The sequence below is a fragment of the Diuraphis noxia genome, unplaced genomic scaffold, assembly GCF_037042655.1.
Source record: "Diuraphis noxia isolate RWA-SAM2 unplaced genomic scaffold, SU_Dnox_SAM2 contig0003, whole genome shotgun sequence".
NCBI classification, from domain to species: domain Eukaryota; kingdom Metazoa; phylum Arthropoda; class Insecta; order Hemiptera; family Aphididae; genus Diuraphis; species Diuraphis noxia.
Window position 1 is genome coordinate 16,701,935 of NW_028301713.1, and position 24,261 is coordinate 16,726,195.

The 24,261-nt window shown below is 32.5% G+C and overlaps 4 protein-coding genes and 1 pseudogene across 4 annotated transcripts; 1 reads left to right on the plus strand and 4 right to left on the minus strand.

Annotated features, from left to right (window-relative positions):
- Positions 1-3,795: 3,795 nt before the first annotated feature.
- LOC149056848 (uncharacterized) lies at positions 3,796-4,341 on the minus strand. The gene is made up of 2 exons (XM_089223319.1): positions 4,030-4,341; positions 3,796-3,957 (listed from the first exon to the last, which is right to left on the minus strand). Exons 1-2 carry the CDS (start codon positions 4,267-4,269, stop codon positions 3,796-3,798), a joined length of 402 nt encoding a protein of 133 aa, XP_089079445.1. The 5' UTR covers positions 4,270-4,341.
- A 233-nt stretch (positions 4,342-4,574) lies between these two features.
- LOC149056849 (uncharacterized) lies at positions 4,575-6,140 on the minus strand. The gene is made up of 3 exons (XM_089223201.1): positions 5,407-6,140; positions 5,170-5,305; positions 4,575-4,606 (listed from the first exon to the last, which is right to left on the minus strand). Exons 1-3 carry the CDS (start codon positions 5,590-5,592, stop codon positions 4,575-4,577), a joined length of 354 nt encoding a protein of 117 aa, XP_089079327.1. The 5' UTR covers positions 5,593-6,140.
- Positions 6,141-12,080: 5,940 nt separating this feature from the next.
- LOC149056850 (uncharacterized) lies at positions 12,081-12,777 on the minus strand. Its single transcript, XM_089223202.1, has 2 exons — positions 12,525-12,777; positions 12,081-12,445 (listed from the first exon to the last, which is right to left on the minus strand). Exons 1-2 carry the CDS (start codon positions 12,775-12,777, stop codon positions 12,081-12,083), a joined length of 618 nt encoding a protein of 205 aa, XP_089079328.1.
- Positions 12,778-14,014: 1,237 nt separating this feature from the next.
- On the plus strand, positions 14,015-14,832 carry LOC107172099 (uncharacterized; annotated as a pseudogene).
- Positions 14,833-18,953: 4,121 nt separating this feature from the next.
- On the minus strand, positions 18,954-20,132 carry LOC107172097 (52 kDa repressor of the inhibitor of the protein kinase-like). The gene has a single exon (XM_015522371.2). It carries the CDS (start codon positions 20,130-20,132, stop codon positions 18,954-18,956), a length of 1,179 nt encoding a protein of 392 aa, XP_015377857.2.
- Positions 20,133-24,261: the final 4,129 nt, after the last annotated feature.

The window sequence follows — 24,261 nt, forward strand, 5'->3', positions numbered from 1 at the left end:
TGAAAGAGGTTTAATATAATAAAATTATAGAATAATAATTGTTTACATTTATAAATAAATAACATTATTTGTTTTAGACACGTTTAAATGGATTAACATTGTTGTCAATTCATGGAGACATAAACTTATCAGTGGAAGAAGTTATAGATGAATTATCAAAAAAAGCAAGAAAATTAGATTTTGTATTGTAATAACTAACAAGTATTTGATTTTGGTTTAATAAAACATTTAATCTCAAGTAATGTGTTGTGTATTATAATTTTGGCAAACATAGAAAGTATATTTAATATTAATAAGCTTTTATAATTCCTGGAAACTTGGGGGGGGTGAGGGGGGCGTACTGTTCATCAGATGTCATATTTTGAGGGTTCGCTCGATTTGTTAGCTTAGTTGTAATTCTTTTACGAGTAATTGTATTTCCAACCAAATCAGCTGATCTCTACAGAAATAAATATTATTTCACAAATATTATTATTATTATTACTATAATCTTAAAGACTTAAAATACCTGTGCTTCTTCAAAAATTAATTTAAATTCATTTTCTGCATCCTCCCTTATATGTGTTATTGCTTCTACCATATTTTCAACAATTTCTACAGTTTTTTTTAAATCGATTCTCTCTTTCTGTAATTGTTTACATACCGGTAAGCCATAAGAAAATAATACCTATGATGTGTAAGACATAAAAATGAATATTTTAATATGAATTTAAATTATTAATTCTATACTTAATACTAATGTATTACTTACCTTTGTAACATAAAGAGAAACCAAAAATTTTGGTCCAACATTGGAAATTCATAATTATTAGAAGGAACCCAAATGTTTTTCAAAACCTAATAAGTAATGAAAACAAATAAGCATATTGTGTATAGGTTCGATTCGATTGCTAACATATACAAATATTAGAAATCAAAATTCTTACCAATACTTTTTCCTCATTTGTTAATGGACGGTTTAAATAAAAAGCAATATCTAAAATGTCACTAATTTCAGAAATATTTTTTTTTTCATTATCAATACTAGCACAAGGATCAACAGCATAAGCATTCTCCATCTATTATAATAATTATGGAGATAAAATAAATTAAATAAGCAAAAATAAATAAATCATAACAATGTCATGTTCATGTAAATAGTAAATAAACTAATTTATTATAAAACTATACCCACCTCGATGTCATGTCCAATTAGAGTATTTTGTTCATTCGTTGTGTCCAGAGTTTTATCTTGATGTTGAAGCAGTGGTTCATCGTCATGGAAATATTTAGTTATTTTTGAAGATTTCATGGTTTTAATATTTTAAATCTAATACTTTTTTAAAAATTGTTATAGTCATCAAAATTCAGATTAAAATCTCAAAACTGTAATTTATTAAATAAAATAATGATAATGATAAGACAATTGTGATTACATGCATCGAAACGACAGAGCGCATAGACCATAATACCATATGATACTAGAGTATGACCCGCCACCCGGTATAATCACTGACCACAGACCAGTGACCAGCGATACCAATGAGAATACTGTACAATAATATAATATTTTAATTCTTGCAAATGTAATCAATTATTGATAAAAAAAAAAAAACAAAAATCATATTATTTTAAATAATAATCGTCAAATTATAACGAGTAACGACTATAATTAATTGTGTGTATACAGTCTATGGGGGGGGGATTGATCCCCTTGATCCCCCCCCGTAAATACGCCACTGGGCTACACGTCATATTATATGCATCTAACAACTATGTACTTAATTACCTATAAACAATAATAATGTTGTATTGTTGTGATACACCTAACCAGGTGTCTATATAAATAATGTATAGCATTTTTTATCAAGTTTATGGAACATTTCAATTACACTTACTACGCACACGTCGTTCGCAACCAGACACCTAAATACCTGGTTGCCTTAACCTTTTTATTCACTTGAGATTCGGCTTTAACATTTTCTCCTATAATAATACAATATCAGACTATCGACGTTAGGAGGTATACCCAGCACACGTATTAATTTTTACCGGTTGAGAACTGAAAGCTAGACACACAATTATACTTTACGTTATGCGTTTATTCATTTTGCACGCACAAAAGAACCGGGCATGCGACGTTACATGCATCCAATCCATACGCGGATGTTCTATCCCGCACAGATTTGCATACAGTGTTGATTGATAGCTAGACATTCGATTACAATTATTTGAATTATTCGTATTTCCTTATTGTATATACATTCAAAAAAGAACTGGGCATGCAGCAGGACAAGGTATTACACCAGAATACCAGATGAGGAAAGACCGTTAGACAGTAGACACTCAAAGTCACAATTTTCGGTTTGGCTTAATTTTTGAATTTCCGGTGAAACGATTTTCGCTTGACCACCACAAAGGCGCCGGATGCGGCTTCCACAATGCCCGGAATCCAGTTACACTTACACAAGCAGCTAGTACAATAAAAAAATTGTAAAATGTATTCGCTGTGTATATATCCCCTATAACTATGATAAGAAATGCGCGTGCGGAAGAAATGCTCGTGATAACAATATAACAATGATAATGCGATAATTATTTTACATCATTCTTAATTATATAATATTGGAAACATAAAATCATAATATTACATAAACATAATTCATTCAAATATATACGTTTTATTTAGAAATCATATCATAATTATTATTTATATATATTATATTATATAGAGGTAAACATATTACATATTACATGGTTGTTGCATAGATTTATGCATATCTTTCTATCTATTTATATATCGAACATTAACATGCTGTCAACTAAATATTATTTCTAACTTATAACGGTTATGTTAACGATTAATTGATCCATAACCCATTGAAGCTGGACTGAAATGAATTAGATTCAGTAAAATTACATCGAGAATTTATTATGATAAATATTATTTCTAATATTTTATAGGTATTTCAAAAAAACCACGGAGGACAAGTTGTACGTACATTTTGTGTTTTTTTTTACATTGACTAAAATACTTGTGTAAAATCCTGGATGAAAAGTCAGAGAACAAAAATTCCATTTGAAAAGTATTCCAAAACACATTTTATTGTCAGATTAAAAGTCCAAAAACACACATTTTTATATATAAAAATAAAAACATTTTTAAATAATTATTACCATCATACCTATCTCGTATTAATAAAAGTAATGTTGTTATATTATTCGAGGTCTTGTTTATAATTATTAATAGGTACCTATTGCACGTATCCAGATATCGTTGTGACTTTTTTAAAACACTAATATTTATTTATTAATTGTTTGTTTAAATTGCACAATACTATAAAATAAAAAAATTATAACTTTAACCAGTAAAAGTTTAGAAAACATCTGCAACAATCGAAATACTTTTCCCCAAATATCTAGAGTCATTACATTAATCATAGTATGCTTGTAATCTATTTATTAAAAATATTATGTATCTGCATGACTGCATAGTTAGAAATTAAAAGAACGTTATCATTTACAGCCTTAAGAAGTACGTAATTTTTTTTTTATGTACAGAAGGATGTTATAATTTAAAATAACAATAATTACCAGAGGTCTAAATAGATAATAAGCAGAGCTGTAAAGAATACTTTTAAAAAGTATTTGAGTAAGTAAAAAATATATTGTTGAAAAAAGTATTTAAAGTAATATTCAAATACTTATTTATCCAACGTATTTGAGTATTACTCAAATACTTTAAAAATGTATTTGAAATACTTTTCAAATACTTATAAAAAAAAAAATATGTACAATTTATTCATCATTTTATTATTATTTATTATTGCATTGATTATTACATTTTAAAAACATTATTTGTTCAAAATGCTTGTCACTAATTGATGTTCTCTTTTTTGTTAACATAGCTCCTCCTACACTAAATACCCTTTCAACCGAAGCACTGCTGGGGAGAGGTGTATTGTATTTAATAAATACCTGTCAACAGAAATAAAAAATTAATTAAATTTATCATATTTATCATAAGAACCAAAAAAAATGTATATGTACTTTTTTAAGTATAGGAAGTGATTGCAAACAATCCAAGTTTTTTGTTGGTGAAGTCCTAAAATATTGATTAATTTCAATATCTACCGAATCTATACCATTCATATTGTTTGAAGAAGACCACGTAAAAAAGTCCAATGATGGTTCATCATAACTTTCTACAATATTAGGTTCTTGAGTATTGGAAACACACTCTTTTTCATATATTTGTAAACAAGCATTTCTAAATGCATCCATAGCCATTTGCTTTCTTACATCATTTTTAATCCATGCCACTTTAAAATAAGGATTACTCACTTATGCAATAATTAAAAACTTATTTTGTAATAAATCCCCAAATCTTTTATTAATGCCTGAAAGATAAATTATTTTGGTATTAACTTAGTATAGAAACTAACTTAAACTAACTTTACTCTTAAAATTAAACATACCAGTAAGCAAAGCAGACACAAGAGGTTGTAACATACTTTTAGAAACGGTATCATCTCGAGACATAAGTGTAAATTTTGAAGAGAGTTCTTCAATGGTTGGCAGTAAAAATCCAAAGTTCATATGTTTGTCTCCTTGAAGCATGTCCAGACTTATGGAAATTGTATGATTGTAAGCAAAAATTATAAGTAGGTATTACAAAAATAATCGCAATACTAAAGATTTTTTAAAACAAATTGCAATTTGCAGTTTAGCATTCCCATGCTACCTATTTATACAATTTAGAAGCGATACCGATAAAATATTTAAATTACAATACATAGTTCGTAAATTCTTGGATTGAATAAATAATTAAATACTACTAAGTATTATTAAATAATTGGAAATGAATTATTTCGTTTAATGAAATACAATATTTATTATACTGTTTTGCGTTATGTTTTGTTTAATGATATATCATATATTTTGTTAAACGTTACGTTTTGTTTTGTGTTATTTATTTATGTTTTTCGTTTTCCGTTATAATTACGTTTACAAATTTCAATCGTTTTTTATCAAATATAACGTTTGTATGTGATAAGGTGGCCGGCGCATCGAGTAAAATATCATGATAATATATATTTAATTTTATTTAATTTTTTTAAATAAAATTGAAAATATCCCCCGATTTACTGTGATATTCGTGTGTACTATTTTCGTACTAAGTAGGCATACCTTGGCTAGTAGTTTTTTTGTTCGAAATAAAATCCAAAAGCATATTATCCGGTTTATTATTCTTTGCTTTGACCTCATCGACATTTCTTTTTTTGTCCAACTTATCAATATCTGCCAAAATGTTTGGATGCTGGTTCTATAAGTTAAAAAAAGCCAATTATGAATAATAATAGTAATAACTAATAATGATAGAATATAGGTAGGTATAACTAGTATTGAGTATTGTCCTGTACTTACTGATAAATGTTTACGAATGTTTGAATTTGAGCGTGTGTCAATTGTAAGTTCCTTTGTTCCCGGACAGTTCACACATTTTACTTTTAATTTTTTATAATAAATTTTGTCTTCAAGTACACATATAACTTTAAAATGTGCATTATACATCGGAAATGGAAATGGTACATTTTCAACAATATTGTTCATTTTAAACGTATAGCACAAAGTAGGTAGGTATAATAAACTAATAAACGAATACGGTCAATACGGAATATCAGTACAAACTACAAAGACGCTGATGTGCTAACTGCTTGTGTTTCGTGCGACGTGCAATAAAGCCGAGAACGAGTCGTAGGTAATAGGTTTATTTGTGAGTTGTGGGATTATCCGCTGTGGTTTTTACGTGGTGACGGACAAATTTAATATATTATTACTTATTAGGTAGGTCATAACTCATAGCCCACATAGGTACCTACCCAAAGGCTGCAATACAATACTTATATTTGTATAGTCTTATAGATAATATTATGCGATAACTAAGTACTATTGTACTATTGTACGGCGACACGCAGTCGTAAACATAATATTTTAGTTCTCAAAATTCATAATCACTTCATTTAAACTTTTATCTATGAAATAAATCATTTAATTTATCTAGTTTTATAATATATAGGTATATTTTTTTCGTTGACAATTTGCGAGATGTGACATTTTGATTTTTAATAAAATAATATATTCATAAGTATAAAAGTATTTCAAATACATTAGTATTCAATACCATAAAAAGGTATTTAAATACTATTTAAATACAAGAAATAAAAAAAGTATTTAAATAAAGTATTCAATACTTAAAAAAGTATTTGAATACCAATATTCAAATACTTTTACTCAAATACTTTACAGCTCTGATAATAAGTAATGATAAATAAATAAATAAAGATATAATGCTCACGTATATACGGCAGTGACAGGAACAACAATTCACACAAGACGGCCTTCTCCTCGAAATCGTTCACATTCTTCAATACAGTCCCAGAGAGTAGTGTCTTGTGTGTTACTCGCATGGTTATAAGTAGTGCATCGCTTTGACAATTATTCTGATCTATGTCTTTATAATTGACGAGTCACTACTTATTTTGTGCTAGTTGTGATGTCCCATTCACGGTTGTTTATTAAATATCGTATATTTATAGATGTAATATTAGGTATTTTTTTATCCAAGAGTTGTATCAACAACTTACTGTTTTTCTTATATGAGTTCCAAAGATTGAATAACTATCCGCATTGATTTTGAATTTATAGCAAGTGTTACTCTTTGAATCTGATGGGACCATTACAACCCTAATCATAAATATTACAATAATTACATTTTAATTTTGAAATTCCGTAAGATTAATATACCAAATAATATTCAGGATTAATAACAAGTGACACTTTTGTTAGAATATAAATCAAACGTTTTCAAACTTTTTATTTTAACACCATACACTGTGGTATTCACAATATATTTATGGCAAATGTCTATGCCATGAGCAGCGTTAAATCTATTTATTATTATTTTTATTTTTTTATTAAATTTAGTTATTTAAAAAAAAAATACATTCAAATGCCAGCGGCACATTTAGAAAATGCTTGAGGCATACCAGTGTACATTGGTTGACAACTAATGTTGTAAATGCATAATATTGTTATATATGTGTATATCTTTCTGAAGAAAATATATTTTCATTGTTATGTCTAACAATTTTAAATTCATAGTATATAAGATATCTACTTTTGAAAATTATTAGCATCATATCTCGTATTAATTTTCATTTCGTATGGAAAACCGCCGGCTGAGCCGAAGGAAACTTGAGAGAATCCCACGACCGCCGGAGGTTGTCCTAAGGTCTCGTATTAAACAAAATAATGTTGTTATATTATTCGATATCATCTTGTTTATAATTATTAGTAGGTATTGTACGTATCCAGATATCGTTGTGACTTTTTAAAACATTAGTATTTATTTATTTGTTTGTTTAAATTGCACAACACTATTCATTAAAATAAAAAGTTATAACTAATTTAACCACTAAAAGATTAGAAAACAATATCTGCAACAATCGAAATACTTTTCCCCCAAATATCTAGAGTCATTACATTAATCATAGTATGATTGTAATCTATTTATAAAAAATATTATGTATCTACATAGTAGAAATTAATGGAACGTTATCATTTACAGATATAAACAGTACGTATTTTTTTTTTTAATGTAAAGAAGGAACTTGGTTATGTTTTTTAAATGAAATGTATCATTAACAATGTTAGATTTTGACAGGTTCGTGGATGTGTTAACGATATAATCTGTTACTGTAGCTAATTGTATTTGTCACATTGTGATTTAATAAAAAATAAATAGAATATAGATAGTTAGGCAACGAAGAAAAGTAACAATCTGTCCTTGGGGAACCGTACCGTTTTATATCGTCCTAGCTCGCCGCCGGTTGCAGTCATTATCGTGACCACGGCCCGTAGCCCTGATCATGCGTCGTTTTTTTCCCAAATACATCGAGTTTTTTTTCACTCTTTCGACTCTTTTCGCCCTTTTTTCACGTCCTTTACGCCCCGTTCGCGCGCCCGACGGTCGGCGAGAGCCACGCGTACCTCCTTTTCGTACCCGTTCCGTTCTCCACGGTCCCAGTCTCGATCGATTCGACGGCAAACGGTGCCGCCTCGAATCGTTTCGTAGCTATTTTTTCTTCCTTTTTACCGTCGTCTACGATCAGTTTGTCTTTTTAAACACCATCCGTGTACTAATCGCTCGGCGGACGTCTTTTCGAAGCCGCCGGTATCCTGTTCGTACCCTGATTCGGTCCGCGGCCCGCGCGGTTGCGGCTACAGACCGAGGTCCCCGTAGCAGAAATGTATGCCTTAATTATAATATATTATATATACGTTTATTATACATATATTATATATAATATACAAATTAAATTGATGTAAGCCGCGTTGTAGTTGTAGTTGTTTTCGCATCAATCAGTATCTCGAATAGTAGGTAGGTCCCGTTAGGCGCCAGGTGTAGTAATTCGTAGGTGAGTAGAACGATCCCGTGATCGTCGGATTAGCGGCGGCTATGTTAACTGTGCGGTCCGCCTATTTTTTTATTTATTTATTTATTTTTTTTATTTACGTAATTTTGTTTTATTACGTCATATAATTGTATACTTTGCCTCACCCGATATAGGTGCGTGTAAGCTTATAATATCATCATGTCGGTAACGGTGACATGTCTTATATAATATTATATACGTATATTATTAAAGCGGTTGAATATGTTTATAGAATTACCTATGGCGTATTACCACGGTAGCATAAAGTTCTTGCATTTTTTTATGCATTTTATTTAAGTTTTAATAATAACTGTAATAATTTGTCCGGTTTGCAATAATTATTGTTCAGTAAATACATAAACGTATGCGTATACTATATTTGACAGTATCTTACAATATCTGTCAGTTTCATTTCATTTTTACTGGTACTTTTAACATTTATTCTCTTATTTGTGTTGTTTTACTGCTTTACAATTTCAAATTGACCGTTTATTACTCGTATATGACCAATGAACAAAACACTTATATACATGTTTTCTTACACAGTTATAAATATTTATTAAATTGATTATGTGCTACATATGTAGCCGAACTTTCTTTATTTAAGTCTCCACGAAAAAGTTATAAACGTGCCAAACTTATGACCAACTTAGACGATTTTGATAATGAAGTTCAGAAGATCATAGTTTTTATGATAATGGTCAGTACCCAACAAGTGCAAAAATAATGAGTGTATTGCATGAAAAAATTAATTATTCGGGTTCACAATGGTCTGTGCGACATATTTTGCGTAGTTTAAATTTCAAATACAAAAAATGTAATGATGGGCGTAAGTTTCTAATGGAAAGAAATAATATTGTTTGTTCTCGGGTTAAATTTTTGGGAAAAATGAACGAGTTCAGACGTAATAACGACACAAGGCCAATAGTTTACTTGGACGAAACATGGGTAAACCAAAACCATACGCGAAGGCACACATATGGCAAAACTCCGAAAACACCGAAGGATTAAAAGTACCCATTGGAAAGGGCGGTCGGCTTATTGTGTGTCACGCAGGGTCACCTTCATTTGGTTTCGTCAAAAACTCAAAACTGGTTTTTCATTGCAAGTCGGGATCACAGACAGACTATCATTCTCAAATGAACGCGACCATTTTTCATGAATGGTTTATAGATATGTTGGGCAATTTAGAAGAACCTTGTATAATCGTGATGGACAAACATACCATTCTACCTCAACAGAAGAGTACCCTAAGGTAAATACTCGAGGCAGATGTACAAAAATGGTTATAAAACAAGTCCATGGACTTTTCTCCAGTAGAGACATTAAGCGAACTACGGGAAAAAGTCAAAAAGTTGATGCCAAAGGAAAAAAAATATAAGCTGGACAAAATTGCACTGCAAATGTGTCATGAAGTGGTAAGACTTCCTCCTTACCGCTGTCAATATAACCTAATTGAATTAATCTGGGCGAGAGTTAAGGGTAAAGTCGCGGAAAAAAATAACACCTTCAGAATGTCAGATGTAGAAATGTTAGTATATATTGCTTTAAATGAAGTAACAACAGAAGATTGGGCAAAATGTGGTGAACACTGCAACAAAATTCAAGAAGACGATTTGATAAAGGAATGTTTAAGAGACGAAATTTTGGAGCCTATTATTATCACAATTAATCCTGACGATAGTTCTACTGACGAAGACGATGATGAAGATGATAATTTTTAATTAAAAATTGTATTTTATGTATTATTTGTATTTTTATTATATAAAAAAGTCTACATTACGTCGTTTGAAATTATTTTAGGCGGGAAACCAGTTGGAGTAGCCCTGATGAAAAACGGCCACTTGGCGCGCATCGATCGCGGCTCACTTTTTGCCTCGCGTAGTGCGTACTATAGGGTGTTTTGTATTTTAGATTCAAATGGATGAAAAGAAATAATATTAAGACATCAGCGTTACATGTTAATCATTAATAATTTATTATTTTTTATAATTTCACTTAAAGCTCATGCATCTGGAACTGTAAGCATGTCCGTCACAAACTACTGATAACCGTGACCAACTTCCAGTACATTAATAATATTTTACATATAATAATAATAATAATAATAATAATATTTGATAACATTATCAAACATCTCCCTTCTTTAAGCCTTAGCTCATTTAACAATATAATAATATAACAATATACTAAACAAAACAATATAATATCAAAATTTGCTTAATATTTAATTAATTATCCAAACTTAGTATAATAAACAATTTTAAACAATATTAATAATAATAATATAATAAAATTACAAAACAATTTTATAATGAAAAGTATACAAAATAATAATAATATAATAAAATTATAATTCATTTACATATTTTTTTGATTTGTTTATCAAACGACCAGATCTAGTTTTCTTTATATCACTATTAACTTTTCCTCTTCTCACAGTCTCTTTTTGTTTGATTATCTCATTTGTTTTGTTTATCTTTAAATGTAAAGAAGTTCTTCTGAATCTTTTTCCTTTCACATCCTGTACAATATAAGATCTAGGAGTATTTGCCTTCCCAATAATCACACCAACCTCACTGTACGGCCACTAGCCTCGACCCGTGAATGATGGAGGTGATAGTGAACCGGGATTTGAGGTAACCAATTGATAGTGTTTTAATAGGAATGGTCGGATGAGTATATATATATTATAGATATATTGAATGTATTAATTACACAAACGTGGATGGGGGACACACTTAATGTATAAACTTAATGTAGAACATAGCTATCTTAATATTAATAGTTAATACAAAATCCAGTAAGTACAACATTACGTGTCCGCGACGTCTTGAGATGGTGCATCAGTTGAAAGGTTCGTGGAAGCGAACAATACGCGCGTCACGAACAATCAAAGTGTATTATGTCGATTGTCGACAGTTAACACAGTGCGAACGATGTATTCGTACGACGGCGAAACTCGTGTTGGCGAACAGTACGCGCAATACGAGCGGTCGCACAATATACGTCGATGAACTAACACGATGGCGACGAGAAATGCGTGCGCAGTTAAGCTCCGGCCCGCTGATCAGTTGAAAAGTTCGTGGAAGCGAATAATACGCGCGTCACGAACAATCAATGTGTATCATGTCGATTGTCGACAGTTAATACAGTGCGAACGATGTATTCGTACGACGACGAAACTCGTGTTGGCGAACAGTACGCGCAATACGAGCGGTCGCACAATATACGTCGATGAACTAACACGACGGCGACGCGGGGTGATGACGGCAACGGAGGCGCACACGCGAACGCACATAAATCGGAAAAAATCGCTTAAGACTATTTTCGCAGATTATATTATGTGCAAAAAAAAGGGGGTGAACGGACGACGGACATTACGGTACAGAAAGAAACGATCTTTATTTTTCCAACGGCCATATAAACGACAACAACAACAACTTTCAGTGATAACAGGCCTCGTGATACGCCAAACCGGCAACCGTGTGTCATTTTGTGCAACGCTGGTAACTCGACGATGGCACCGTCCAGTGCGGAATATAGCGAACCAACTTTATCGCATGTTGTGCGGCGGCAACACTCACAAACATTATTCTTAAGCTACAGAAAAGAATCTCCTATATTAAATACTTTTTCTTTCAGCTGACTTCCTCTATTATAATACTTTTGTTGTTTAGGTTGATTTTCTTTCATTTGGTTATACAAATTAATAGGAATTTTGGTTAATAATGTTTTTTCATTTACTGGGAGTTTAGTTTTAAGTTTTCTATTCTTAAATATTTCAGCTGAGGAATACTTCAATCCAGCAACTGGTGATGACCTATAGTTCAACAAATACAGTTCAAGATCCTGACCTGTCTCTAAACATTTACGCATAAAATCTTTTGCTATGCCCACTCCTTTTTCTGCTAATCCATTACTTTGTGGATAATTCGGACTTGTAGCTATACTTTTAAAATTCCAGTCTTTAAAATTTTTTTTTTAAAATAGAGCTATTTAATGGATCATTATCCGATACACAGTAATTTGGAATGCCAAATTTGCTAAATTTAGGTTTAAGTGCTGAAATAATTGTATTAGCAGACTTATCTTGTATAGTTAGAATTTCTAACCATCGTGAATAATGATCAAAAATTATTAAGTAGTATTTAGCACCAAAATCAACAATATCAATACCAATTTTTTCAAAAGAGCGTTTAGGTAAATAATGATTCTTTAATGTTTCTTTACAATTTTTCCTTTGAAATTTAGCACATAAATAACAATTATTAATGTAGTTTTCAATGTCTTTTGCCATATTAGGCCACTGATAAAATTTTTTTGCTCTTTTAATTGTTTTGGTTATACCCAGATGAGTTTCATGTAAAAGATTTAATATTAACTTTCTGCATTTAAATGGGACTACTATTTTGTCATTTATGTGTACTAGTGCATTATGTAAAGTTATGTCATTTCTATGAGAGCAGAAATATCTAAGTTCATCTAAATTTGGAATTTTAGTTTTATCAACTGGTCATTGAGCTTTATAATATTCCATAATTTTATTTAGTACTGGGTCAGCTATAGTTTCATTTTTAAATTCTTCAAGCTTATTATTGCTAAATTCTACATTTAAAGTATTAATTATATGAACATAGTCATTTATAGATTCATCCTTTCCTTAAAATCATGAATATAATTCCTAGACAAATAATCTGCTATAAACATTATTTTGCCTGGTAGATATTTTACTTCAATATCATATACAGTCAATTTGGTTTTAATACTGTGGCGACGTAAACAACGCACCACGAGTCGTCCAAGTTGTTTACAATATTGTCAGTGAATAATGGAAAATCCCATGTTCTATACTCTATTCGCCATAAGTTGACCCACTTGCTCGACGAAAACCGGTCGTAGCTGCGCAGGCCACCGCGTCGTCGGAGCGCTAGTGTTTATCGTTACCACCGCACCTGGCGTATACGTAATGATTTGATTATTTTCACGACGTATCGACACTATCTCCGCGAACGCGCGCTATTATATTGCTATAATTCGTATCAATTATTTTGTATAACATTCTGTATGTACGGCGGCAGCTGACTACTACGACGAACACCGCCGATTGCCGAACACCACTGACCAATCACAAACCACCTGTCTCCGACATGGGGGGTCTGAACGTTTCGGCGGCTCAGTATGCATGCGCGCAAGTGGGTCAACTTACGGCGAATAGAGTATAGAATACACGATAATTATCTCGTGAGGGTAATTTCGAAAAAGTTCTAGAACAATCGACGCATATATATACCGACGGGTCAGACGCTCAGTCAGTCAGTCCGAGAGTACCCTCCGCAGCACAACGTGAGTACACTACGCGACACACCGTGAATTACACACCGCAATATTCTCCGCGTTTTCTCCGTCATACATTGATATTTGTTTTTCACATTTATTTTCACACATATTTATGTAATAAAGTGTTTATTTTTAATTAAATTAAATTGTGAGTGATTTTTATTGCCTAAATCCCACAAATTGGTGACCTCGACGTGATGGCGGAGACAGACGCAACGGTTGATCGAGTGGCAGTCAAGATACCGGACACTTCATTTCGTCAGATCCTGAACTTTGGTTTGCTATGGTAGAAGGAAGTTTCGCCAGCGCGGGAGTCACAATTGACAATACGAAATTCGGGTATGTTGGTGGAGCATTACCGCCAAAATATGCAGTTGAAGTCAATGACATAATTATGACGCCGCCCTCGGACAGTAAGTACACTAAAATTAAACAGGAATTAATAAGACGTCTTAGTGCCTCCCAAGCGGAAAAAACACGCCAACTTTTGGAACGCGTTGAGATTGGAGACCATAAACCGTCACAATTTTTACGCCTCCTCCAAAGCCTAGCTGACTCTTCCGTTCCGGAAACATTATTGAAGACACTCTGGATGGGTCGCTTACCGATAAGTATACAAGTAGCGTTAGCAATAGTTAAAGACAGCAAGCTTGAAGATCTCGCTGTCCATGCAGACAACATCGCTGATGCATCGGGTCCTTTTCTACCTCAAATAGCAGAGACTTCAAGAAGTGATACTTTTGAAGCCATGTTGAATCTTAAGATCTCTCAACTTAGCTTAAGTATCAATCAAGAAATCGCGACCTTGAGAAGTGAAGTAGCGGCGATAAATACTCGTCCCTCGCGTAATCCGAACTCAAAACAAAGTACTTACAGTTTGAGATCTCGATCTTTAAACCATACTTTTCAGGTCGTAGATGGATTATGCTGGTATCATTGGCGTTATGGATCATAATCATGAAAATGCAAGGAACCTTGTACCTATAAATCGGGAAACGGGACGGGACATCACTGATGACGGCCAGTGAGCCTGGTCCGTTTCCACGCCGTCTCTTCATCACAGATCGAACTTCTCAAAGCTCAAAGCAGTAAAAAAAGAGTTTGAAGCTATGATCCAATTAGGCATTATTCGACCGTCTCATGGACCCTGGTCATCTGGTATCAAAGAACACAACGGATGCCTGGCGTCCTTGTGGGGATTACCATGCTCTAAATGCTCGGACTATTCCAGATCGGTACCCGGTTCGTCATATTCAGGACTTTGCGCATTTTTTCCATGATAAAACAATTTTTTCAACAATCGACTTAGTCCGAGCTTATAATCAAATTCCTGTAGCTGAAGAAGATATCCCTAAAACCGAAATCGTGACACCATTTGGACTTTACGAATTTCTCTTTATGTCTTTTGGGCTTCGAAATGCAGCACAATCGTTTCAAAGATTTATTGACGAAGTACTTCGTGGACTTGATTTCTGTTTCAGCTACATTGACGACATTCTGGTGGCATCAGTTTCTGAGGAATAACACATTAAACATTTACAAACCATTTTTGAACGGCTACGCGAATACTCTGGTTCTTAATCCAAAGAAATGCTTTTTTGGACAATCAGAAGTAAAGTTTTTGGGTTACATGATTTCTAAGGAAGGAACACGTCCTCTACCTGATAGAGTCTCTGATATATTGAGCTTCAAGAGGCCATCGTCAGCTAAGGGTCTTTGACAGTTCTTAGGTATGTTAAACTTCTATCGTCGTTTTATAACTAGAGATTCAGATGCACAATCACCACTAAGTGATCTCTTAGTACCTAATCTAAAAGGTAAAGCACCTATTAACTGGTCACCAGAGGCTATTACGGCGTTTGAAAAATGCAAGGAGGAACTCGCCACAGCTACGCTTCTCGCACATCCTTGCGACAATGCTCGACTGGCTATTGTAAGCGATGCTTCAAACACCGCGGTTGGCACAACTCTTCAACAGTTCATCAATGAGGAATGGCAACCTCTCGCCTTCTTTTCTAAGAAGCTCACAGTGGCTGAGACAAAATACGGAACTTACGATCGAGAACTTCTTGCAATCTATCTTGCTATTAAACATTTTCGGCATATGGTGGAGGGACGCGAGTTTGTTATATATATACCGATCACAAACCCATCACTTTTGCATTTCAACAGAAACCAGATAAATGCACACCACGACAATTCAGACATTTGGACTTTATTTCACAATTCACCACGGATATTAGGTATGTACCAGGTAAGCAGAATATCGTGGCTGATACCCTATCTCGTGTTGACGTATTGTCAGACACATTAGATTACACTGCTCTGGCAATATCACAACAGGGAGACGACGAATTGAAAAAAAATGAACAAGAAAACTCTGGACTACAACTCAAGCAAGTTCAATTGCCAGGTACGAATGTTTTAGTGGTATGTGACACATCAACTTCAATCGCCAGACCTTTTGTCACAAAGCCTTTTCGACGTACAGTTTTCAATAGCCTACATCGTCTTGCACACCCAGGCGTTAAAGCCACGGCGAAGCTTGTTAAACGGAGACTTGTGTGGCCAGCAATTGACGCAGATTGCAAACATTTGGCGCGGTATGTGTCGAATGTCAACGAGCCAAAATCACGCGTCATGTCACAGCACCTCTTGGTTCATTTTCGCTACCGTCTCAAAGATTTGAGCATGTTCATTTAGACTTAATAATTATGCCTTATTCCGAAGGATTACGCTACTGTCTCACGTGTATCGATAGATTTACCACATGGCCTGAGGTAATTCCATTGGAAGATCAAGAAGCGGAAACTGTTGCACGAGCTTTCTACATGAATTGGATTGCAAGATTTGGTATTCCTCTTCGTATCACAACAGACCAAGGAAGACAATTTGAGTCATGCCTTTTCAAACAACTTAAGCACTTGACTGGTACGAACCATCTTAGAACTATGGCCTATCATCCCTCAGCAAATGGCATGGTGGAACGAAGCCATCGGCAGCTTAAAGCCGCTATTAAGGGTCATCAGAATAACCGATGGACAGAAACTCTTCCGACAGTCTTATTGGGAATCCGAGCAGCTTGGCGTGACGATCTTAAATCCACATCGGCAGAATTAGTCTATGGAGAGCCACTTAGACTTCCTGGTGAATTCCTCACGTCAGATAATAATGCCACCAAGTTCGATGATGCAGCTGAGTTTATCAAAGACCTTCGAAATCATATTCAGCAGATCCGACCAGTCAATGGTACGCGACATGGCGAGAAGAAAAACTTTGTTTTCAAGGATCTCGCAACTACTGAGTACGTATTCATTCGACATGATGGACCCAAAACCGGAATACAAATGCCCTATGATGGTCCCTATAGAGTCATAAGCAGAAATAAAAAGACTTTTGTCATCGACATGAAGAAGAAGGAAATTAGAGTAACTATTGATAGACTTAAACCAGCCTACATCATAGTAGACGACGATTCTAAGGAGGATATTTCGAGAAAGGTCCAGACACCTACACCCTTTACCATTTCAAAGGAGGATCAAAGGACACGTTCCGGAAGAAGAGTTCATTTTCCAGACCGTCTCCAAGTAGGATCTGTTTGACTCCGTCACTGGTAGGGGAGTGATGTGGCGACGTAAACAACGCACCACGAGTCGTCCAAGTTGTTTACAATATTGCCAGTGAATAATGGGAAATCCCATGCTCTAACTTCTAGATTCTAGAATATACGATAATTATCTCGTAAGAGTAATTTCGAAAAAGTTCTAAAACAATTGACGCATATATGTATATACCGACGGGTCAGACGCTCAGTCAGTCAGTCCGAGAGTACCCTCCGCAGCACACCATGAGTACACTACGCGTCACATGTGAATTACACACCGCCACATTCTCCGCGAGATATTCCGCGTTTTCTCCGTCATTGTAACATATATATTGATATTTGTTTTTCACATTTATATTCACACATATTTATGTAATATAGTGTTTATTTTTAATTAAATTAAATTGTGAGTAATTTTTATTGCCTAAAACCGACAATACTTGTTAAAGTCATCCGTATCGTACCTACGTCATTTAATGTCTTTTAATGTGTACATTACCGTACATTATATGATGTTATGTTACTTTTGGGTTATTGACGTTAATGTAATACTAATGCATAATAGTAATAATATACCATGTACAAATAATATTTAAAAATAACTATTTCTGTTTGCTTTTCAAAATGTTAAAATGTCACATGGTTCGAATTTGTGTGATCTGTGTAAGACTGACGGTGTCGATGGCGTTTCCATGCATGGGTATTTATCATGTATACTATACACTCTTGATGATATAGGTATTGTTAAACAATAGAAAAGCAACAAAAAATTATAAAGCTAAAAGCAAAAACAAAAAAAATGCATTTTGAAGCAATTTGAATAGGTAGATATTATAATTAAATTAATAATTTTTAAGCAAAATACAACCTGCGCAGTGTTGAAAAGCTACGTTCCGCTGAAGCAATACTTATTGGTAAAGTTCCCAATATAAACAAAAGCTTTTTAATTATGGGAAAAAAAACTAAATCACACTCTTCAATGGCACTAAATACATCTTTAGGAATTTCATTTTCTAAAATAAAGAAGTCAACTTTAAATTATAAATTTAGTTATTGTTTTTGACAAAAAGTGTAGCAATAATAATTATATTATTTACCGTCATCATTCTTTGAAATCCATTTTGTCTTCCAAAGATCCAACTCTCCATTGAATGCAATTTCATTAATATCCAAAAATTGATATTGTTCATTTATAGTTATTGTTAACTCATTACTTTTTTCTGTTGACATTTTAACAACATGTATTGGAAGAAGCTGCATCATTATATACATTGTTTTATTTTTATTATTGTAAAATCGAGAATGTATATCCTCCAAAACATTATCAAGAATGGGTATATATAAAATTCTTCTATAGTATTCTTCAGGGCAACTTGCTGGTGTATTCGAACGGTTAGATTGGTGTTTGGAAATGCGTGGTACTTTTACATCAATATCTAAAGTAGTCATAGTAGTTTTACACTTTTCAAAAATAATTTTAAATTCGTTTTCAAAATGTGAACGTTTGTTTTCCGAATTTTTCACAACTGTTTTTATACAATTATCAGCAGTAGCAATATCTTGTGCCACTCCTTGAAAACTCTACTTGCTGCTGCTGTAACGCTCAAAATATTTGATATTGTATATAAAGTTAACACAAATTCACATGTAGAAATTGCATGTAATAGTGTCTTTGCTTTTGACGATGAAGTTTGATTAGTCCATTCAGATATATAAGTCAAACTGTCAATAATTCCTGATAAGTACATTTGAAATTCAAAAATACACTCATGCCGTTCGACCCATCGTGTTTCGCATAATCCAGTAATAGAGCGTTTAAAGCCTTTAAGGCAATTTTTTAAAACAAAACTTCTTTTAGAAGATGTATTAAAAAAAGATAGAACTTCTTTTATGATGCCCATAGTGTTTCTAACTAACTGTACATTAGATGACTTTGAGATGCTCATGTTCAATGCATGGTTTGAACATGGACTGTAAACAGCATTGGGACAGCTTTTCTGAATTTCAGCAACTGCTCCACGTGCTACAGATGTCATGACTGAGCACCCGTCGGTTCCAATCCCTACACAGTTATTTAAGTCTAACGACACGTCTTTCATGATTGATACAACAGCATTTCCCAATACAATACCAGTTAATTTTGGTTCTACATTATCTTCTGTAAGTTTATCATAAACATAATCATGACAATTTATAAAACCAATAAACTGTTCATGAACATTATTAGTTTTATCAACAAATCTCAAAGACAAACTTAGTTGTGAAATATGGGAAATATCAGTTGTTTCGTCAAATATAATACTGTAGTAGCAAGATTCCTTAACATTATTTAAAATATGTGACAATATTTCTTCTTTACAACACTCAATTAACTGTTCCTGTGTAGTGTGAGAAATATAAGTAGCTTTAGCACTAGTTGTTTGTAAATGTTTTTCTAATACTTTATCCCAAGAAGCTATTTTGAATTTTAGTAATTGCCTAAAATTACCTTCATTGGTTGGCAATAAATCAATATTTGTATTTAATTTACCTTGATCACGGTGTCCTCTGAATGCTAAATTTTGGCGTCCCAAAAATATAATACACTCTATAATTGGTTTGAGCCTCTCACGATTTTCAGTTATTTGTTGCATTCGTTGTGTACTCATTAAGTTAATTATTTCTTTTTGAGGATTTTTGTAATGGTCTAAGAAATCAATAGCTACTTGCATTGCATTTTTGTGGTATAAATGCCTACTATGTGATTGAAAATCTCCATCTACACCCAATATTTTTGCATATTTATTTAATGGAAAGTTCACAAATTTGTTTAATGTTACATTCTTATCTTTACCGCCCTTGTCAGCAAATAAAACACAGTACTTACAAAATAAACCTCCTTTTGCAGTTGAATAATGAAGCCAATTAAATTGTTCAAAATGTGTTCGTTTAAGAAAACGTTTTTCTTCTTTGCTTTTTTTTTGTGTGAATGCTGTATGGATAAACAAAGTTATTTTGAGGGATATTAGACATTTCTAGTAATTTTGCTTTAATTATATCATACGGACATGTTCCCGGTAAGAAATTTCCGATATCGGAACTAAGTGTTGTGTCACTTATGTTACAAGAAGTAATAGTTGAGGTAACTTGTATATTAGCACATTTCAATATCGGTATATCACCGGCAGGGATCGATGTATTTTTTATTTCTGACGATTCATTAGAATCTGTTTTTGCACGTTTAACCCATGATACAAGAGTATTTATTTGTCCAACGCGTTTCTTATTGCTTTTATCCATGTTCACACTGTTAGTTGTTACTTGTAATCCGAAGGAAAATAAAACATAAAACTATGAAAATTATAATCGAAATATTAATTTATCGTTATTCGTTATTATAAACTAGTATCACAACAGCTGCTGAAAGCAGAAACTATAGATAATAATATTATCACGTCATAATAATATCACCGAATAATCATGGTTGAACTTCGAGTGAATAACCAGGTACCAGAAGAGCCACCTACCTCCCAGATAGCAGCTGCATTGTAATAACTGATAACATATTTTGTTTTTTTTTTCGTAGTGATAACAATATAACATTTTTTTTTTTTTTTTTGGTCTAATATGCGATATCACTATATCAGCGTACTTACATATTTTTTTTCCTAGTGTTATATTTTTATAAAAATTATTAACATTTTAAGAAAGAAAATAGAGGTCATGGAGGGGGTGACTGCCCCATTCGCCCCCCCCCCTTGAAGACGCCCCTGTATTGTTTAGGTATGTGTGTAATTCACTTTATGTCATTGACACGTTGGACATTTTTACGTTCATCCTTACCAACACAAGTAGTCTGTCGGTTTCATTTCAACGTTAATGGTACTTTTTAACATTTATCCTTTAATTTGTATTGTTTTACTGCACTTGATAAAAATGACAGTGTGGCTGATTAATTGATTAATTATGATATTATATTTTTACGGCATTAAACCTTACAGTTTTGAACGTTTCATGTGGGGCCCACTAGAGGGTGACTTTTGACTACCGACTCCCTAACGAATTGATAGACGCTCAAACACGGTTATCAAAATATTGCCACCTTCGATGGATTACCACCACACCGGTAGGCCTCATCAAAAACCCTTTATTTTTAATCCACATATCGCGACGTCAATTGTATTACCTACTCATATCGTCTACGATTATGATATTGCGTTATTACAGGCGCTATGTACATAATTCTAACCATATACTTTCTGAAATCGATATTCACTTGACGTGACTGACTTGATTGACATTTAAATACGGCTTTCGGATTTCGGCTTTTTGTATCGACATTCATAATAGCAACATAACTGGACCATATTGACTATTAAATTCGAATTTCGAATGTTTCCGCAACAGAAAATATACCTCCATGCCTTATCAGAAATCGTTATCACTTGCTACGACTTTATAGTGTTGACGGACGATTACGGCCGTGATTTTAATAATTCAAACGACTCTACGTCCACCATCGGTACCCACTTTTCACCGACCAAGGGGGTCTGGGGGTCTCCCCACTGTGAATACCGTGTACCTACCTAACCAATAAACGTGTATGTATGAAAATGTATTTATGAAAAATATTATGTATCTACATATAGTTAGAAATTAATTGAACGTTATCATTTACAGTCAAAACGCGTACGTATTTTTTAAATTTTTTTATGTAAAGAAGGAACTTATGTAATTGAAAAATAAAATAAATATATAGTCTCAATTTTTTTTATAAGCATTTAAAGTTCAAATATTCACTAAAGATGTAAAAATTATGGCAATGTTCAAATTATCTTAGATAGAAATTCATAAATGTTTTTCTTTTTAAATCTAAGATTAGAAAATTTAACACAAGGCTCCTTATATTATGTTTGTCTACCTTTATCAAAAAAAAAAAAAAAAAAATGTCCACTGAAAGTCAAATTAAATTAATCAGCTCTGAGCCAAGATTCACTAGCGCTCCAAATTTTTCAAATATATTACAATTATAATGAATTATAATAGAATATAATGTCATTTATACCAAAATATTTAACCAATTTAGCATATTTTAGAATATTTCTTAAATTATGAGAAAAAATATCTATTAATTTTTAATAGAGTATGGTAGTGTGACGTTACAGCTCATTATCATCAAATATAAATCAGCTTATATCTTAAACCCAAGGTGGATATAAATATATCCACCTTGCTTAAACCCATTGATATTAAACGTATGGATACGGCATTCCTTTATACATTCTCCTAATTGAAAAATAAAATATTTGTTTCAAAATAGAATTTATGATTATATTTAAATATAATATATCCTAGACTGACAAATCATCTCCGTTCAGAACCGTTTTTCGTATACAATAATACCTATCATTACATTCAAATTTAATCCCATCCATTACAGTAACCTAATGTACAGCAGAGCGACATCCACGACTTACACGCTTTTTTATCTTGTTAGCATTAAAAAAAATATTCAAAATTCATTTTATTATACTACTAATGACCTATACAATAATAAAATTGTAAAATGTATTCGCTGTGTCTATATCCCCGATAACTATGATTGCGTGCGGGAGAAATGTTCGTGATAACAATATAACAATGATAATGCGATAATTATTTTACATCATTCTTAATTATATTATATTAGAATCATAGAATCATAATATTACATAATTCATTCAAATATATACGTTTTATTTAGAAATCATATCATAATTATTATTTATATTATATTATAGAGGTAAACATATTACATATTACATGGTTGTTGCATAAATATATGCATTATCTTTCTATCTATTTATATACCGAACATTAACATGCTGTCAACTAAATATTATTTCTAACTTATAAATGGTTATGTTAACGATTAATTGGTCCATAACCCAGTGAAGCTGGACTAAGATGAATTAGATGTAGTAAAATTACATCAAAAATTTGTTATGATAAATATTATTTCTAATATTTTACAGAACTTTTTAAAAGAAAGCAGTTCCTTTGTACGTAATTTTTTTGTTTTTTTTTTCCATAAAAATAAATTACATACTTGCATTACATACTTGTGTAAAACCTCGAACGAAAAGACCGAGGAAAACAATTCCAAAAAACATTTATATTGTCAGATTAAAAGTCCAAAAACATAAATTATCATATATAAAAACTAGCTGAACCCGTGCACTTCGTAGCCCGTTAAAATATTACCACCTGCATATCTTTGCAGGTTACAAATTGTAAATTAAATTCGTTAACTGTGATTTTGCTAGCACTATATTTTAATGCATATATATAGATATAGTCGAACCATCACGACTTTGCCGGTGAAGTAATATAATATTTTATATTTTATCTTTAGATATTTTTTTTTATTGTAATGTTGTTATAAAGAGGAGATTTTGTGACTTTTTCGGGGATAATATCTAGCTTATTAATTCTCCATTTTTTGGCAGAACATTTATAGCATTCACTGATCGGATTCGGACGGAAGACTGTTGAGCATAATTGATCTGTGGATCGTATCTGAAAGCCGATCTGTTACTGTGAGCTAAAAGTCGATTGTGAACTCCAGCAGTCAACATCTGTTGTCTTTCTCTCTAATTTCGAAAGCTTTCGGAACGCTCATAGCTTGATTCCCTATTGCGATCTTGTACAGTTCTAATATTTTGTTCAGCAAGCCTTTGTGATTGGCTGTTTCTTTGCCTTTGGACCATGATATATTGATAAGTATAATTTTTTAGTCAAATATTATTGGTTAATGTGATCGGCGAGTAAATATAAAAAACTGATTGAAATTTTTCTAGCGTTATAAATGATAAATATATT

Excerpts from the sequence above, each read along its gene's own strand:
- LOC149056848 (XM_089223319.1), bottom strand. The coding sequence starts at position 4,269 with ATGGCTATGGATGCATTTAGAAATGCTTGTTTACAAATATATGAAAAA. Across the intron at positions 3,958-4,029 it reads CACTTCCTATACTTAAAAAA|GTATTTATTAAATACAATAC; the intron begins GTACATATACAT and ends TTCTGTTGACAG.
- LOC149056849 (XM_089223201.1), bottom strand. The coding sequence starts at position 5,592 with ATGAACAATATTGTTGAAAATGTACCATTTCCATTTCCGATGTATAAT. Across the intron at positions 5,306-5,406 it reads ACATTCGTAAACATTTATCA|AACCAGCATCCAAACATTTT; the intron begins GTAAGTACAGGA and ends TTTAACTTATAG. Across the intron at positions 4,607-5,169 it reads CAAAAAAACTACTAGCCAAG|TCTGGACATGCTTCAAGGAG; the intron begins GTATGCCTACTT and ends AATTTCCATAAG.
- LOC149056850 (XM_089223202.1), bottom strand. The coding sequence starts at position 12,777 with ATGGCAAAAGACATTGAAAACTACATTAATAATTGTTATTTATGTGCT. Across the intron at positions 12,446-12,524 it reads AGCACTTAAACCTAAATTTA|ACTGGAATTTTAAAAGTATA; the intron begins GCAAATTTGGCA and ends AAAATTTTAAAG.
- LOC107172097 (XM_015522371.2), bottom strand. The coding sequence starts at position 20,132 with ATGCAAGTAGCTATTGATTTCTTAGACCATTACAAAAATCCTCAAAAA.